Raw genomic sequence first — 15,596 nt, forward strand, 5'->3', positions numbered from 1 at the left:
AAAAAAAAAAAGCAGGCTGAGTAAGCTATCAGGAGCAAGCCAGTAAGCAGTACACTCCAGAGCCTTGGTTTAAATGGTTGCCTCCATGTTTCTGCCCTGTTTGAGTACCTGTCCTGACTTCCTTCAGTAATGGACCATGTGTATGGCTGTATAAGTCAAATAATTTTTTTCTCCCCCAACGTGCTTTTGCTCATGGTTTTTCATGACAGCAATAGTAAAACTAAGACAGTGGGTAAAGGTGCCTGCAAGGCTGGTGACTTGAATTTGATCCTAGAACTTCTGGTAGAGAGAGAGACCTGACTTCTAAAAATTGTTCTCTGGTCTCCTCCACCTGGCATATATCCACAATACACACACGCACACACCTCCTAATAGATACACTAAACAAATAGTTAATAAACAGAATTTGGTAGGCCTTGAGAGAGAGTGTGTTTGAATTTTTTATATGAGTGGGGTTTGAATCACTGGTGTCCAGACAGTGAAATGCTGGACCAGTATTCCCCCATGGTCGATGATGCTTTATTTATGTCCTTGTGCAGTCTTCACTGAACAGGGCTGGTCTCTGTAACAGTAGAGTCCTGTAGAAATGATGGAACAAGACTTTCAGAGCCAGGACGTGTGGCTTCCACTTTGCTCTCTCTCAGATTACTGGCTCTGTCAGCTAAGTCTTCTGGAAGCATCGGTTTGCCCTGATTTGCCAACCACCGAGTGAGTTACCTCGGGAACAGCCACCACGCCAGGCCAAGCTTTGCATAACTGCAGCCTGAGATGACAGGCCAGTTACAGCTCTCTAGGAAGGGTCCTCCATCTCAGAGCCATGTACCTAGTCAAGGCGGTCCCCACATTCTAGACTCTCCAGAATTGCTGTCTTTTGTCTGAGGCAGCTGTTTCAGGATCTTCTGTTTTACAGTTTGGCATGAGTAACAAAAGTTCTGCAGTGAGCCAGTACCAACCGGAGAACTTTGTAGAACTTGGTGGAATTTGCATCCTAGTCTCTTAGTGAGCACCACTATTACTAATGATTAGTTGGGGTTATGGCGGGGGGAGGGGGGAGTATGAACATCTCAATCCTTCTACTTTTTCTGTAGTGTTTGCCTTTCTTTCATCTCCACAGAAACATTGTAAATGAGAAGGAGCTACTTGGGTACCATTAGAGTTTATTATTATTGAAGTTGTTGTTATTCTTGTTTTAGTTTTTGAAAGTTACCTTTGGCCCTGAATGTGTAGGGGTCATGTGTGTCTAAAGCACACTCTTTGTGATAGGATGTCTTTTGTTGAGCTATAGAATATTTGTATGAAGAACCAGTGGGCTCTGACACTCCTCTCCTTGCAGACAGAATTGCCTGTCCTTTGTAATGGCTCGCAGATCTGTATGCACTCACTACGTGGATAAAGAAAATGGGGCCAGAAAGCATAACTAATCTCTCTAAAGCTAGTCCTGGCTCCCAGGCCAATTAGATGAGGAAGATTTCCATTTATGCTTTGTTGTTGTTGTTGATGTTATTGTTTCCCTTTACTTTTTTTTTCTTTTCTTTTTTTGGAGTAGTTTCTAGTGAAAATGACTCTACCCAGTAAAGGCTAAAAGCCTTCTTTTTATTATGCTGAGTTGGGTGTGTCTGCTTGATGCTGGAACAGACATGAAATTTTTATTTTATAATTTTGTCTATCCCCTGAGGCAATGCTCCACTTGGATCCTTTGAAATGGCAGGAAATAAATTACCAGTGGGCTCCAGTCCAGGATGCATGATGGAGGTTCCAATTCTGATTGGAGCAGACCTCACTTCCAGTGCGTAGGCCATGTGTGAGTTTATATAGGACGTTTGTCTGCTTTTTAAAACCGAGAACCGCTAAGCCTTGAAAACAGCATTCTGCTTTGTGGCTGATAAAAAAGGTTTTACTCAAGCCTAAGATGTAATCACACCACTTGTGTTCTTTCCTTGAACTTTGTTCTCCATGGAGTAGAGTCACTTTCGATTTGAAGTGGTTTCTCTCTAAATACTTAGATGGGCTTTGAGGAATGTGTGGCTTCTCTCTTATCAACCTGAACATTTCGTTCACAAGGTAAGTGCTATTATGTTTTTGTAAAATATGTGGGGTGTGTTTACTCTTAGTTTCTTAAGATTATTCTGTTTGATTTTGTTTTAGTATCTATCTATCTATCTATCTATCTATCATCTATCTATTTTCTATCATCTATCTACCTATCTATCATCGATCTATCTACCTACCTACCTATCTATGTATCTCTGTTCCTAGCACCCTGCTTGAGGATTTGTGTGTTTTCTAGGCAAGCATTCTTCCACTGTACTACATTCACATCTGATAATTTTATATAAATGTAAGCATTCAGAGCCAAATTAGGCAGATATGAAGATGCTTAATAATTTATTTTTCCTTTTCCCTCCCCCAAATATGAAATTTGCTTCCTGTTGGATATGAGATATTGTCTTAATGAGATATTTTTGTTGTCTGCTCTTCTGAGAGTAGGCATTAAAATTGTTAATTTGTGTTTTCAAATAATTACAGATAACCTAGCATTTAGAAATTGTAAACTTACTAATCAAGATACCATTGTGTTCCTAACTGGAATTTTGCCAATAGGTTATCACCGTGTTTGTGTGTGTGTGTGTGTGTGTATGGGGATCAGAGGTCAATTTTGGGTGTCTTCGTCAGTCTCTCCTCATTGTATGTCATGCTCTCACTTCTTGGACATATGTTAATTTAAAATTAAATCATCTTGTTTAGGCTGCTCAACTTTTTACTTAGAAATTTCTTTAGGCTTTGGGGCCAACTTATTTCAAATGAAGCAAACATTTCAGTTCCTGGCTAGTTAGTTCACACTGTCTTTGTCTGAGAGCATCCTGGAACAGCCTTCCTCCTCCACAAACAGTTGTTGATTTCTAGTTTCCCTTGCTTCCTTGGCAGTCAGTGTTGCTTTTCTCTGGGCACACATTTTTCTGCACTTTCCTTAAGTCCCCTCAGACTCTGACGAACTTAAGCTGGTGAATCGGCCTCTTCCTCTCTCATTCTTTTGGATATCCCTCTTACTGTGTCTAACACCCCAACTTTGCTGCCTGCACATAGAAAGTACTGGCAGGTAGTCTTGGACCTCGGGGAGGGAGGTGGGGTGTGGCTCCAGGGAGGCCCATACCACAGAGCCGGTGTTGCCAGCCAACCTAAGTGGACAAGCATGTGCCAGCATGCAAGCAAGACATTCCCCTACCCACAACTCCCAGCAGAGCAAAAGCAGAGAGTCCACACGGACTCACCAGGAACTCAGCCACATAAAATACTTTTTCTTTTTCAAGAGCTGTAAGGGGCGATGCCAAAGCTAATCCTGGTAACCAAATGTGTGTGGTTGCAATGCAGCGCCCTGAAAATAGAACGCATCGTGGTACCACACAGCAGGCATAGCACAGTGGCACGCACTGGTTTGTAAGTGGAGGACTGGAGCTTTGAAACTAGATAGGAGGTCAAGCTTGGAGGTGGAGGATAGGTTTTCAGTTTTTTGGAGGCAGCTCTTCAGACAGGTGCAGGGAATGAGTAATATGCCACTCCCCAATGGTCCGGCTCAGCCAATAAGCACCAGGCTTCTCCTTGGTCGTATAGCTTGGTCTCTGTGCCTGTCACGAGCTGGATCAGCAACCAAACCCAGATTCCAGGTGTGGTATTCCACAGCCGTTCTGTAATTTGTAATCATAGAAACAGAACGTTCCTCCTCTTATTTCTTCCCTGCCAACAGTTTCTGGGTGGGTGAATGTCAGTAGCTGGAGTTATTTTTAAAGAGGTGAAGCTTGTCGTGCGAAGCTGGGAAGAGGGCGTTTGTTTGCAGAGCAGAGCTGACATCAAAGTGTAGATTACTGCTCACTGGCTAGGCGCTTGTCCTATAACAGGTAATGTTTAACGTGCCAGTCACAAAGATCACAGGAACAGTGTATGCTCGGGCATAAGATAGCACCACCTTTTTATGCTCTGGAAGACGGAAAGGCTATACGTGTTCTTGGACTTTTTTTTTTTTCTCTTTCGAATACACTTATGCGGCTGTTCTTGCCGCCGCCTCTTTGGCGGACTATAATTGGACTTTGAAGTTGTGAACTCGTATCATAAAAATTGGTAACCTTTGTCTGAGAGCAAGCTCGGCTAAGCAATCACTTTCCAATTCTTTTCACAGGATAACATAAACGTTTTTTTGAGAGCTTGTGAACAGATTGGATTGAAAGAAGCCCAGCTTTTTCATCCGGGGGATCTTCAGGACTTATCAAACCGAGTCACCGTCAAGTAAGTCTCACTGGTGTGTTTTAAATGTAGAATAATTGTACCATATCTAAATGTTTTATATATATATATATATATATATATATATATATATACTGAAGGTTTTGCAGCTTAAGTGAAAATTGTTGCTGAGAAATTTTGTGCTTATGGAACTATCTTTCCTCTCTCTGTCTTTCTTGTGTCTCATTCCAAAATAGACTCTTTTAAAAAATCGTCTTGAGGACTGGCTGAGAGTGTGAAGCCTTCTGTAAGTGACACAGTGTCAGGATCTTGTTGTAAATCTCTACACTGACCAGAGTGGCAGCTTATATTTTAATGTTTTCCAGCCTGGCCATGCTTGGTTGCTAATGGTAACGCTGTTTATTTTAATTATCAAGCGATTTTAGAGGCTATTACCGTAATAGAAAGATAAAAAGGATCAGTTGAAAGTAGCTTTTAGGTAGTTGGACATGGAAAATGACAGGGACAGCTGGTGCAAGCCTCCTTGGTCATATCTGACAGGACTGTTTTGCCTAGGGCCAACAACCTTCTCAGTGGTTGCTTTTAGAATAATGAACCCTTCCCACTGTCGTCGTAGTTTGGGCAAGAAGGTAAAAGTAGAGAGGAACTCACATCCGTGGGCGTTCTGTTGGAGTTTAGGTGGACAGTAGTGTTCATGTGTGAGTGTGTGGTTTCAGGAAAGTTCTTTTAAGCAGTTATGAAATTTTTTCCCCCCTCCAGCAGTCTAATCTGCATGCAGGAAATCAGTAATAAAATTATGTTGCTAGGTAAATGTGACATAGACGTTATATAATTTTGAAATAATGTTTACCCTTTTATCTGGCCTCTTGAACCTAATTACCATGTTTCCAAGTGAGGAAATCCAGTCTGTTCTACTTGTAGAAATCTCGAAAATGAAAAACTTTTTGCTTTAAAGATTTGTGTACTTACTGTCCCCATCGTGTGGCTTCAGTCATTATTAAAAGCAACCAGGAAATCTTAAACAGGGCCACTGTCTGATGGGGAAAAACCATGCTACAGATATTTTTGATAATCTGCCTTGTCTTCTAACAGTCTAACCTAACAACCTCAGGCAGCACTAGTTGCTTTAAAATCTAACAGTAAATATTTCAAATGAACAACCTGTGCCACACTGGCCCACCTCTTCCCGTAGGGTGTTTTCTCAACTCCACAGCAATGATATCTTCCTGGAAGAGTCCTCTGTCCACATTTCTGATGAATTTGAAAAGTACCAATCTGAAGTCTTGTTGCTGAAAATACCTACTTTCACTATACTCAAGGTCCTTACAATGTCCATTGAAAATGAGAAACTATTTGTTTAATTTTTTTTTCTTCCTACGTAGTACATCCTTTTCTAGGAGTTATCTGGGCAAAGAAACTTCAGCCTTTGAAATAGTTTTTCCCTGAAGCTGGTGATGTGAATTAAGTCTAAGTGTGTTCTCCTCTGCAGTCCTATTGCTTTGAACCTCGGCAGCCTATACTTGAGGTAGCTTACGGACTGGGTGAAACATGTTTGTTTGGCTCCTGATTTTAAGTGTTGCATACAGGGCTTGCCTGGAACCGCTTTCAGGAGTGGTTGGGTCTAAAGTGTTGACAAGAAATCAGGATCTGGGCTCAACCTTCAGTGAAATTAAATTACTGACAAAGTGAAACCGGGGTTGTGTGAAGCCTGCAGAACAACTTGTTTGAGTGGAAACCACAAGCCTGTCACAGCAAGGTGTGCCTCGCTTGGTCAGGGTGAGAGAGCCTCTCTCAGTCTACTTGAGAACTCTCCATGCTTGAATCTTGCTGGGCTTAAAGTGTGAGTTCTGGGTCTACCCCAGTGTAAGGCTCAGTGCCTCTCAGACAAGGTTGAAGATCACTGGCAAATGACTTCCCTTGTGCTTTGAGAAAGCGCCTTTCATTACGAGGAACAGGCTTAACGGAAGACAAATGATTGCTTAGTAAAGAAAAGCTTTAGTTTGGATTGTGACATAATACACAGACGTGTGTAGTTCAACTCTTGACCTGTCATTATTATAAATAAAAGGACTTGATATCGATTAGATCGGTGGTTCTCTTGTGGAGGTAGTTTTTCCTCCCTGGGGATGTTTGGCAATATGTGGAGACATTTTTCATCGTCATAGTTGGTGTGGGGTGCCTATCCAGTGGGTTAGAGTGACACTAAGTGTCCTGTAGCCCACAGGACAGACTCAACAGGGGAGGATTTTTTTTCTATTCCAGGTGGTCCTAATACAGGGGTTCAGACATTCCCAATGTAGACATAGAAGACCATCTTTGCCAGCAAAAAAGCTATGGGGACTGAAAGACTGTGACCGGACAGGCTTGTGACATAGCTATGATGTCACAGCATGCTTGCTGTCATCAAATAATTTCATTTCTATGTTAGTTCAGTATGCTTATTTCGGTGGCAAGGCTCCTTGTGAGTTGTCTGAGAGCGTCCATGTGTGTAGTATTCCGAGACTGTTTGACTCAACTACAAACATTTGATTTGGCAGAAATGTAGCAAGCGATGTGATTATTCGAAGTGCGGTGCTGTTACAGAACCGCTCAGGCTATCATCTCATGGCGTGCAGACGTAGGCTGGCCTTGCTGCATCTGCAAAGCAGCCATGGTATACCAAGAGAAAGCAGTAACAGCTGGTATGCTCTGTGTGGGGAACAGGAGGTGTTTAGTCTGTGGGTGGAGGACGCATGTCCAATGGCTACATGTACAGTGGCTACATGGAGTGAGGGAGAATTGAAGCAGAGGAACAGTGAGGACAGAAGCTGTTTAAGAGCTGCTGTCTCTGAGTGGCTGGACGAACCCAGAGCCTTGGACATTGCTTTTCAGCAGGGTGTGCCTTAAAATTGAATTTGCAATGCATTCCCACCAACAGAATGGATTGAGAGCACTCCCCGGGCTTCTGTAACTGCATGCACTCATAGACGATTGGGTTTCCTCCTGGGCTTCCCTTTGCTGGGAGTTTGAATGTTTTCACAATGCATTTGAAAGATTCTACTCATTTTGGTATTGTGTCTTATTCACAAGTCAGGAGGATCCATTTATGTTTATTTTTTTTCTCCCCAAAGGGTTAATAAACAAACCTAGGATTCGATCTCCATGAGTGGCTGATGAGGGCTAACCCAGTATGCAGCCGTGAAACTTTCCCTGCATCTTTATAACCATTTTTCGGAGTTATCCGCATGGAACTGAACATACATAATCCATGGGGAATGAACATTGAGGCACCCCTGACCCAGTGCCCACAGAGGCATGCCACAGAACACTGGGAGCACCCCAAAAACAGCTGTGAAGGGCTTTGTGATGGTATCAGGTCAGAAAGAGGGGTACACAGTGACTGATTATGTTAGAAATTAACTCATCAGAGGAGTCCTAGAATCCTGTCTTACGGGGCTCCAAGTTGGTGGCAGGTCAGGCTCAGCATTAAAACTTTGCATGTTTAATAACTTTTGATTTAAAAAGTAAAGCTCATATTTAAAGCATTGCTTAAAAACAATTTCTTCTTTTAGCGTGTGTGTGTGTGTGTGTGTGTGTGTGGTGTTTGCCTGTGTTGTGAAGGTGCGTTTACCCATCCATGCAGGGGTCGATACTGGTATCTTCTGTCAGCTTCTACTTGAGTCTTTGAGACAGGGTCTCTTACTGTCCTGAAACTTGCCAAGTTGGCTAATCCCGATGGCCAATGAGAGCCCAGCATCTCCTGCTTTCCATCGCCCAGGGCTGGGTTTCCAGGTGCAGGGCCCTGTCTGTGCCTGGCTTTTATGTGCACTCTGGCGATTCTAACTTCATTCCTCATGCTTTGCCCAGGAAATACTTTACTGACTAGTGAGCCATCTCCCCGAGCTACTCAAAACAACTTCTATCAAACATTTTAAGTTGCAGATTTGTACAGGCTGTAAACATGTTTGTTCCCCCCACCCCCTCAGCTCTGCAGTCTGGAATTTAACACTTCTTCAGATGCATTCTGTTCATAATTACAGAGTGGCAGTGCTTTTGAACACAATATTTCAGTAACGAAATCATCTTCTAGTATGAATTTAGTGCTGCTTTTATTAAGGTCTTTTATTATACTTTAAGGTATTTTATTGTACGTTAAACTGTAACTTTAAATAGTGCTATTTTCTGGTTTTCCTTTATATATTACCTCAGGGTATAGATAATCAAGATTTTTTTTTCTGGCCTGAAATACTTGCTAGTTGCCAAAGGAACAGTGATTGGAGGTAAAATTAGTATTAATATCTAACCATCATGAAACTTATGGGAAGCTCAAAATGACAGTCCAGATGTTCAGATCCATGGCTTCAGAGGCCAGCTTGATTTTTGTCACCACACTGTGAAATCATTAAGGCTCTCAGATGGCACTCTGGACAAACAGTCTGTTAAATGGAGGCCGGCTGTGTTTGACGGTGTATGTATGTACTTGTAGTTTTTTCAGGTAGGTAAAAATAATATGAGTACTTTTTTATACATAGATGATTATGCCTTACATATTCATAAATGTTTGTATGTGTGCCTCTGTGAATATATGCCATGTGTGGGGGTGCTCTCATAGGCCAGAAGAGAGGGTATTGGGTCCTCTGGAGCTGGTGTTACAGACAGCTGGTTGTGGGTACCTTGGCACGAATGCCGGGTGTTCAATCAGGGAGCCATCTCTCCAGCCACCATTAATGTTTGTCCTAATTTTAAGCCTGGTTTTAGATTATTATTATTATTATTTTTATAAGTTTTTCTTTTAAATGAGTATCTTGCCATCTCCATTTTTATTCATTTATCTAAAGCAAGCTTAGTGCTATCCAAACTTGGATCTGTCCCCGGAGCATGGCAATTCCCACCTGTCACTGTGTGTGACTGTTTTCAGTGCTCCCTCTCCCATCAACTCTAGACAAGCAGGCAGAAAGGAAGTTCCTGTGCTCTGTACATCTGTGTCTCCTTGCTCTTTTCTTCAGGGGACAGCAACTTACTGAGAGGGGGACATTAAATCATCTGAAAGGTCTGTGGTCCTGGTGGAGGCCAGCAGGTAAAGCTGGTGAATGGGTGTCCCTTGCACATCTAAGAGCCCACACCTCTGCTTGGGGACTATGGGACAGGTGATGTTAAGTCCTAGCAGAATGGAGCTTTATTTTGTCCCTGATTTTCACTATTTCAACTTCTTAATTCTCTCTCAGAATCCAAAGCTTCTGGTCATCAGCTCTTCCTTCCCCCTCTCTACTTCAAATCTCAGACCATGCCCCTGGGCCTGATGCTGCTTGGTCAGCTGGCTGCTATTTCACACTCTGGTCTGGCCAGGGTCTTTATCATCACAGGCAACCTCACCTATATTTGTGCTTCAAAGAGTCTCACTCCATAGCTGATCTGATTAGTAGTGGACACCAGCCAGGCCATGGGAGTTTGACAGGTCTTTGTTTCCCCCTATCAGATTGCAACTGTTTCATAACAAGGCTCGAAGAGACAGGTACTTTGCTGAAAGACATTCATCTGTCTTTCAAATCATTGTCTGTAAGGCCCTCGTGCTCAATGAATCTCTCTGTAAAAATTATATGCTTAGGCACATCTGTAGTCTCCCCGGCTGTTTGTTTAGATTTATTTTATGCGAATGAGCATTTTGCTCACATGTGTGTCTGGGAAGCACATGTGCCTGGTGCCTGTGGAGGTCAGGGGAGGTACTGGGTCCCCTGAAACTGGAATTATAGATAAGCTGTGAACTTATCATATGAGTGCTGGCAGCTGAACCCAGGGTATCTGCAAGGGCAACAAGTGCGGAGCCATCTCTCTGGTTCCTCCCTGCTGAGCTACCAGCATTAAGTGTTGTTTCTCTCGGAGTTTCGTGCTATGTTCTGGCCTGCTTTAACTGATCATCACCATGAAGGCAAACATATGTATGCCTGAGCTTATCTCCGAGTAAAAAGGACAGACTTTATTGAAAAAGAGGGAATTTTGTTTTAGAGAGGTAGTTTGCTTATTTATCATATAAAAACATTGATACAGAATTTTCTGACTGGTACCTACAATCCACAAATAAGATGGAGTTTGCTTGACCATTTGACAGGAAGTCCTACAAATTCATAGTTGAATGCATGGTGTAGATAAATCCACTGGAGGTTGCGAATGTCAGTTCTGTGCGTAGAGATCTTGTTGAGCATGCACAAAATTCTAGGTTCAAATTCCCGTCAGCTGGGTATGGTGATGTATGCCCATTATCCCGGGGAGGTGAAGGCAGGAGATGTGCCAGTGTTTGATGTAATCCCAATATAAGGAAAGTGGAGACAGAGGAGTCTCGAGCTACACAATGAGGAGAAGATGAGCCTGGGCTACAAGATATCCTGTCCTCCTGACACCCAGCTATGAGAGAATAGAAACACTCACCAGTTTCTTTGATTAAAAAAAAAAAAGTACAATCATTTCATTTTTTTTTTTTTTAATCAAGGAACTCTTCTAACTGGAGGGGACAGAGATTTTCCATATGGGACCTTTATGTTCTTATTCATTTATGTGAAAACTTTCCCCAAATCACAAAACTACTTGAAAACAAGGAACATATATTATCCCTTTTATCTTTTGGTACCCAGTGGAAATGTTGGTATGAAAATTGGATTCTAATCATAATCATATCCTGGGTACTTCAAGAGCACACTGCAAAGGTGGGGGAGGCGGATTCTTCTGTTGTCCATTTTCCCTTCATTCTTATCAGACGCAAAGCTGCTCCAGCAGTGCCGTTGCTGAACTTCTGGTTTCAGTCACCTTTGACTTATCATGGTAGGGTAATGATATGGCACATTACAACACATTCTGAAACTGCGCAGCATCCAAAAGAGGTGAGCTTATCACTCCCTCACCAGGAGGAAGCAAAGCAGAGGGGGAACTTTGAACCATGAGGTCTTTCAACGCAGTTGGTGGAAGGTTGAGTAACTCCTCCTATGCCCGTATAAAGAATACGTATTTACATCTAGTGTGTACACAATTGCATGTTTACATCTGTGTATTCACATGACCTCTTAGAAACATGGCCTTTCTATGAGCTTATATCTGAAATGCACATTTAAGATTTTCAGGCTGGAAAGTACAGTGGGTGTATAGGGTGTGATAATGTCTGTAAAGTTTAAGGGCAAGGAATAGTATTGAAAGCAGGTGTTCCTGGTTGAGGTAATTTCTTATGATAAGTCACAAATGCTGCTTTAAGACATTTCACCAACATTTACAGTAAGCCTTCTTCTCAAAGCTAGTAACATACTGGTAAGTTACCTGTCTGGGTTTGCCTACCAGTACATAGCATTAAAGATAAGGGTGCCTCCCTCTCTAGCCATGTTGACTGTGACACAATTAAATGCCATCTGGAGACTGAATCCTTAGAAAATCGACCATTCCCTAGTGGTTTGTTTGAACTGTTTCCACGAAACCTCTGGGTGAGTTTTGATTACTTTTCTCTGGGATCCAGCAATAAAATTCAAGTGAAGAAGGGTCACTTGCTGTGACCAAAAGCCTCTTCAATGATTTTTGGTGTCTCCTGAGTTGGGCTAACTCTTGTTTGTTGTGGTAAATATTTAATCTCAGTCAGGGGTTTCCACCCTGCCGTAGATCATTCAGTTCCCAGATAAAAGACATACAACTTTTATATTTATACTAATTGTTAGACAGCACTAGAACTGCGGAGATGTCTACCCTCTAAGCTATTAGTTTCTACTTCCCTATCAATAACCCTGAGTTATGACTTGTCATAGTGTGTCTGGGCAGCTCTTAACTCCAATTGGCCAGCCCTCTTGGCCATGTTTTTATGACTCACCTATTCCATGGCATCTTCTCCTCTCTCTCCTCTGTGGTCCTCCTCAGACCCCAAGCTTGGGAACCCAAACTCTGCCTACCTCTCTTCTGCCCAGCTCTAGGCTGTAGGCATCTTTACTCAATCCATAGTTTTAAATTAAGGAGCATGGTTACATAGCATCACTTGGTGCACGTAAGGATTCCCTCATCCCTGGGGACAACCAGGGTCAATATTGAGTATTACATCCACCGCAGCAGACCAAACCTCAACACTTGTATTTTTGGTGGCCTTAGCCAGGTCACTTTTGATCCATGTGATGGATCAGCTTTACCATTGTGACAAAATGGTAATTTCTTGCTCACTCTCTATCATGCTGTATGCTAAATTCTAGAACTAGATCACTAAAAATGACAGCGGTAATTCCTGTTTGCCTGAAATCTAGAAGGTACTCAGGCTTGGATGGCAAGCTGCTTCTTGAGAGTGTTGGGCTGCTTAAAGGAAATCAGCAGGCACATGTATGGCGCCTAGCTTTTAGCAAGTGCCCAATAACTACTAAAGTGTTATTGTGAACATTTGCACAATCTAGTGACCTTTTTTTGATCCTGTCAAAATACATGTGCCTTTGAGGGAGAAAGTCAGCTCTGGCTATTTAAATTGTGATTGTCAATTATGGGTCTTTATTTTTCTGAATTTAGGCAATCTGGGACTCATTGTTTCTACTGGGGGTAGATACTTGACTAGATGTAGTTTAAAAATATTTTTATTTAATTCTGTGTATAGGTATAGATATATGCACGTGAGTGTGGGTGCGAACAGAAGCCAGAGGTGTGGGATCCTCCTGGCTGCATGTCCAGGTGTCTGTGAGCCATCCCATGTGGGTGCTGAGAACTGGATGCTGAGAACTGGGTGCTGAGAACTGGGTGCTGAGAACTGGGTGCTGAGAACTGGGTGCTGAGAACTGGGTGCTGAGAACTGGGTGCTGANTGCTGAGAACTGGGTGCTGAGAACTGGGTGCTGAGAACTGGGTGCTGAGAACTGGGTGCTGAGAACTGGGTGCTGAGAACTGGGTGCTGATGCATTCCAAGAGGAGGGCATAGTTTCTCCAGCCCCTTTAAATATTCACATTAGTAAAGAATTTATGGTCAGCCAACTTGACATAATCACTAGAGTGAAGGGTCTGCTGTCGTTTCTGTCTCATTACATGTGGGACCAAGTGGTTGTATTAGTCAGCTTTTTAAAAATTCAGGTTTCCACTGTATTTCCTGAAAATGTCAAGATTTTAATTTGCAATGATTTCCTCATTTTAAGAAAGAGCAAACCAGAAATACTTCCACAAATTCAGATGATGCCATTCGCAGCACATCCAAACCCAAGCCTTTGCATTATTTATTGGCTCATTTTTAATATTGCCTTCTCTCCTTCCCATTTTTGTGAAGTGTCATTTTGGACGCGGAGAGAGGTGATTTACACAGATGAGATCAGAAGATATTATCAGAAAGGATGCTGGAGGGCTTACATTCTCTCTCTTCTTGGAATAGCTGTTCATGATCCTGACTAAGCTCAAGAGTGCATTTCAAGGCAGTTGTCCACTGAGAATAAACTTAACTGCTCCTCTGGGCTGGGCCACTTTGTCCCATCAAAGTGTAAAAAGCCTTGGTTATATGATCGGATGTGAATTTGCTCATAGACATCAATAAAGTGAGGTAGGGTTAAGGTTGAATAAGCACGGAGGCTCCAGTTTTACTTACAATGAGAAAGGGAAAAAACAAAACAAGAAAAGCATAGGAATTGGGGTTTTCTATTGATTTTTTTAAAAAAAAAGATTTATTTATTTTTATGTATATGAGTACACTGTAGCTGTACAGATGGTTGCGAGCCCTCATGTAGTTGCTGGGAATTGAATTTAGGACCTCTGTTCGCTCCAGCCCAAAGATTTATTATTATAAATAAGTACACTGTAGCTGTCTTCAGATGCACCAGAAGAGGGCGTCAGGTCTCATTATGGTTGGTTTATGAACCACCATGTGGTTGCTGAGATTTGAACTCAGGACCTTTGGAAGAGCAGTCAGTGCTCTTAACTGCTGAGCCATCTCTCCAGCTCTATTGATATTTTAAAAATATACATTATAAGATGATAGTCTTTTTCTTTTTTTAAAATTACCTGGCTACCAAGTAATAAATAGAATAGACAAAAAAGTTGTTCGTTGCTTATCATTTGTTTGCTTCTGGAGAGTTTAGGCTGATGAAGCAGTAAGTGTTTAGGGGAAATTTCCTGCTGTAATTTCTGGCATTCTGGGTGAGATTTGGTGGCTGAAGGCTTCATCCTTCATCTGTCAGACACACACACCTTTTCGTGCCTTTCCTAAAGTGAGTGGAAGATTTATAAGCATCGAGCAAACATGCACAGTACCCCATGCAAACAGTGCCAGCGTCACTGGAGAGACTTTCAATATGAAGGGAAAAGGCCACCTGTCATACAAATCTAAGTGTCACACAGTAATCTTCCCAAATGTGATTGGTATGATTTTTGTAATGTTATCATCTGAAAAGCATATGAAAGACATACTTTGAAGGAGCACAGCGAAGATCAGCCAGCTTTTCCTAAGCTTTAAAGGCAAGGAGGATTTAGTGAGTTTGAGAGAAGCACCTGCTTTGAATTAAGCACTGTTTGCATTAACCCAGCTTCAATTGTTAGTTTACCTAGAGTTTGCTCTGTGTGCTCAGAACAGTTTGGGGGAGCTATCCCTGAACAAAATATCAAGTACCAGGGTTTCTGCTGTTTGATTTCATTGTAACAATATTGATAGCTGCCAGCCCAAAATGCTTTGTATTTTTTTTTTCTCCTCAGTTAACTGAGATGTGGAAATTCTCGAAGGACTGGTGTTCAGTGTGCCTGTTCCTAGGCTTCTTTTGCTTCATCTTAGAAAGAAAATTTCTAAAAAAGTGTACTGACTTATAAAATGCCACTGCTAGCTCATAGCATAGATTTCTGTGACATTGAAGTGCCCAGACTGGTGAATTTACTTTTTCAAAGAGGCATAGTCTGTGACTGGGAGGAGACAATGTCTTAGTCTGTGGTCTGTTGTTGTTAGGAGGCACCATGACCATGACAAGTCCTATCAAAGGAAGCAGTTATTGAGGCTGGCTTATAGGTTCAGAGGTTTGGTCCATTATCAGCATGGAGGGCAGAATGGCAAACATGTTGCTGGAGAAGTAGCTGAGAGTTCTACATCCAGATCTGCAGGCAGCAGCAAGAGAGCCACTGGACTTGGTTTAGGCTTTTGAAAACCTTAACGCCTACCTCCAGTGAATTACTTCCCTCCAGCCTCCTAATCCTTTCAACTAGTGCCATTCTCTGATGACCAAGTACTCAAATCTATGAGTTTATAGGGACCATTCTCATTCAAACCACCACAGACAGTATGAGTATCATTATTACTAGCTCTAGGTAGCCATAGCATGCAGCATCCCAGATTACTGAGAAATGAATGTAATGTCTCCACTAAGAAATGGTGGAGAATGCCGGGCAGTGGTGGTCCTTCCCTTCCCTTCCCTTCCCTTCCCT

General features: G+C 42.2%; 1 protein-coding gene across 14 annotated transcripts in view; it reads left to right on the plus strand.

Annotated features, from left to right (window-relative positions):
• Positions 1 to 15,596, plus strand: part of Lmo7 (LIM domain 7) — a 206,428-nt gene that overhangs the window by 105,486 nt on the left and 85,346 nt on the right. For 9 of the 14 annotated variants that reach the window (XM_021181949.2, XM_029469225.1, XM_029469229.1 and 6 more), the window contains one exon: positions 4,172 to 4,278. In XM_021181949.2, the coding sequence (XP_021037608.1) occupies positions 4,172 to 4,278 (107 nt within the window). The other 5 variants (XM_021181951.2, XM_029469227.1, XM_029469228.1 and 2 more) reach the window with 5 other exon arrangements.

Source organism: Mus caroli, chromosome 14, assembly GCF_900094665.2.
Source record: "Mus caroli chromosome 14, CAROLI_EIJ_v1.1, whole genome shotgun sequence".
Lineage (NCBI taxonomy): Eukaryota > Metazoa > Chordata > Mammalia > Rodentia > Muridae > Mus > Mus caroli.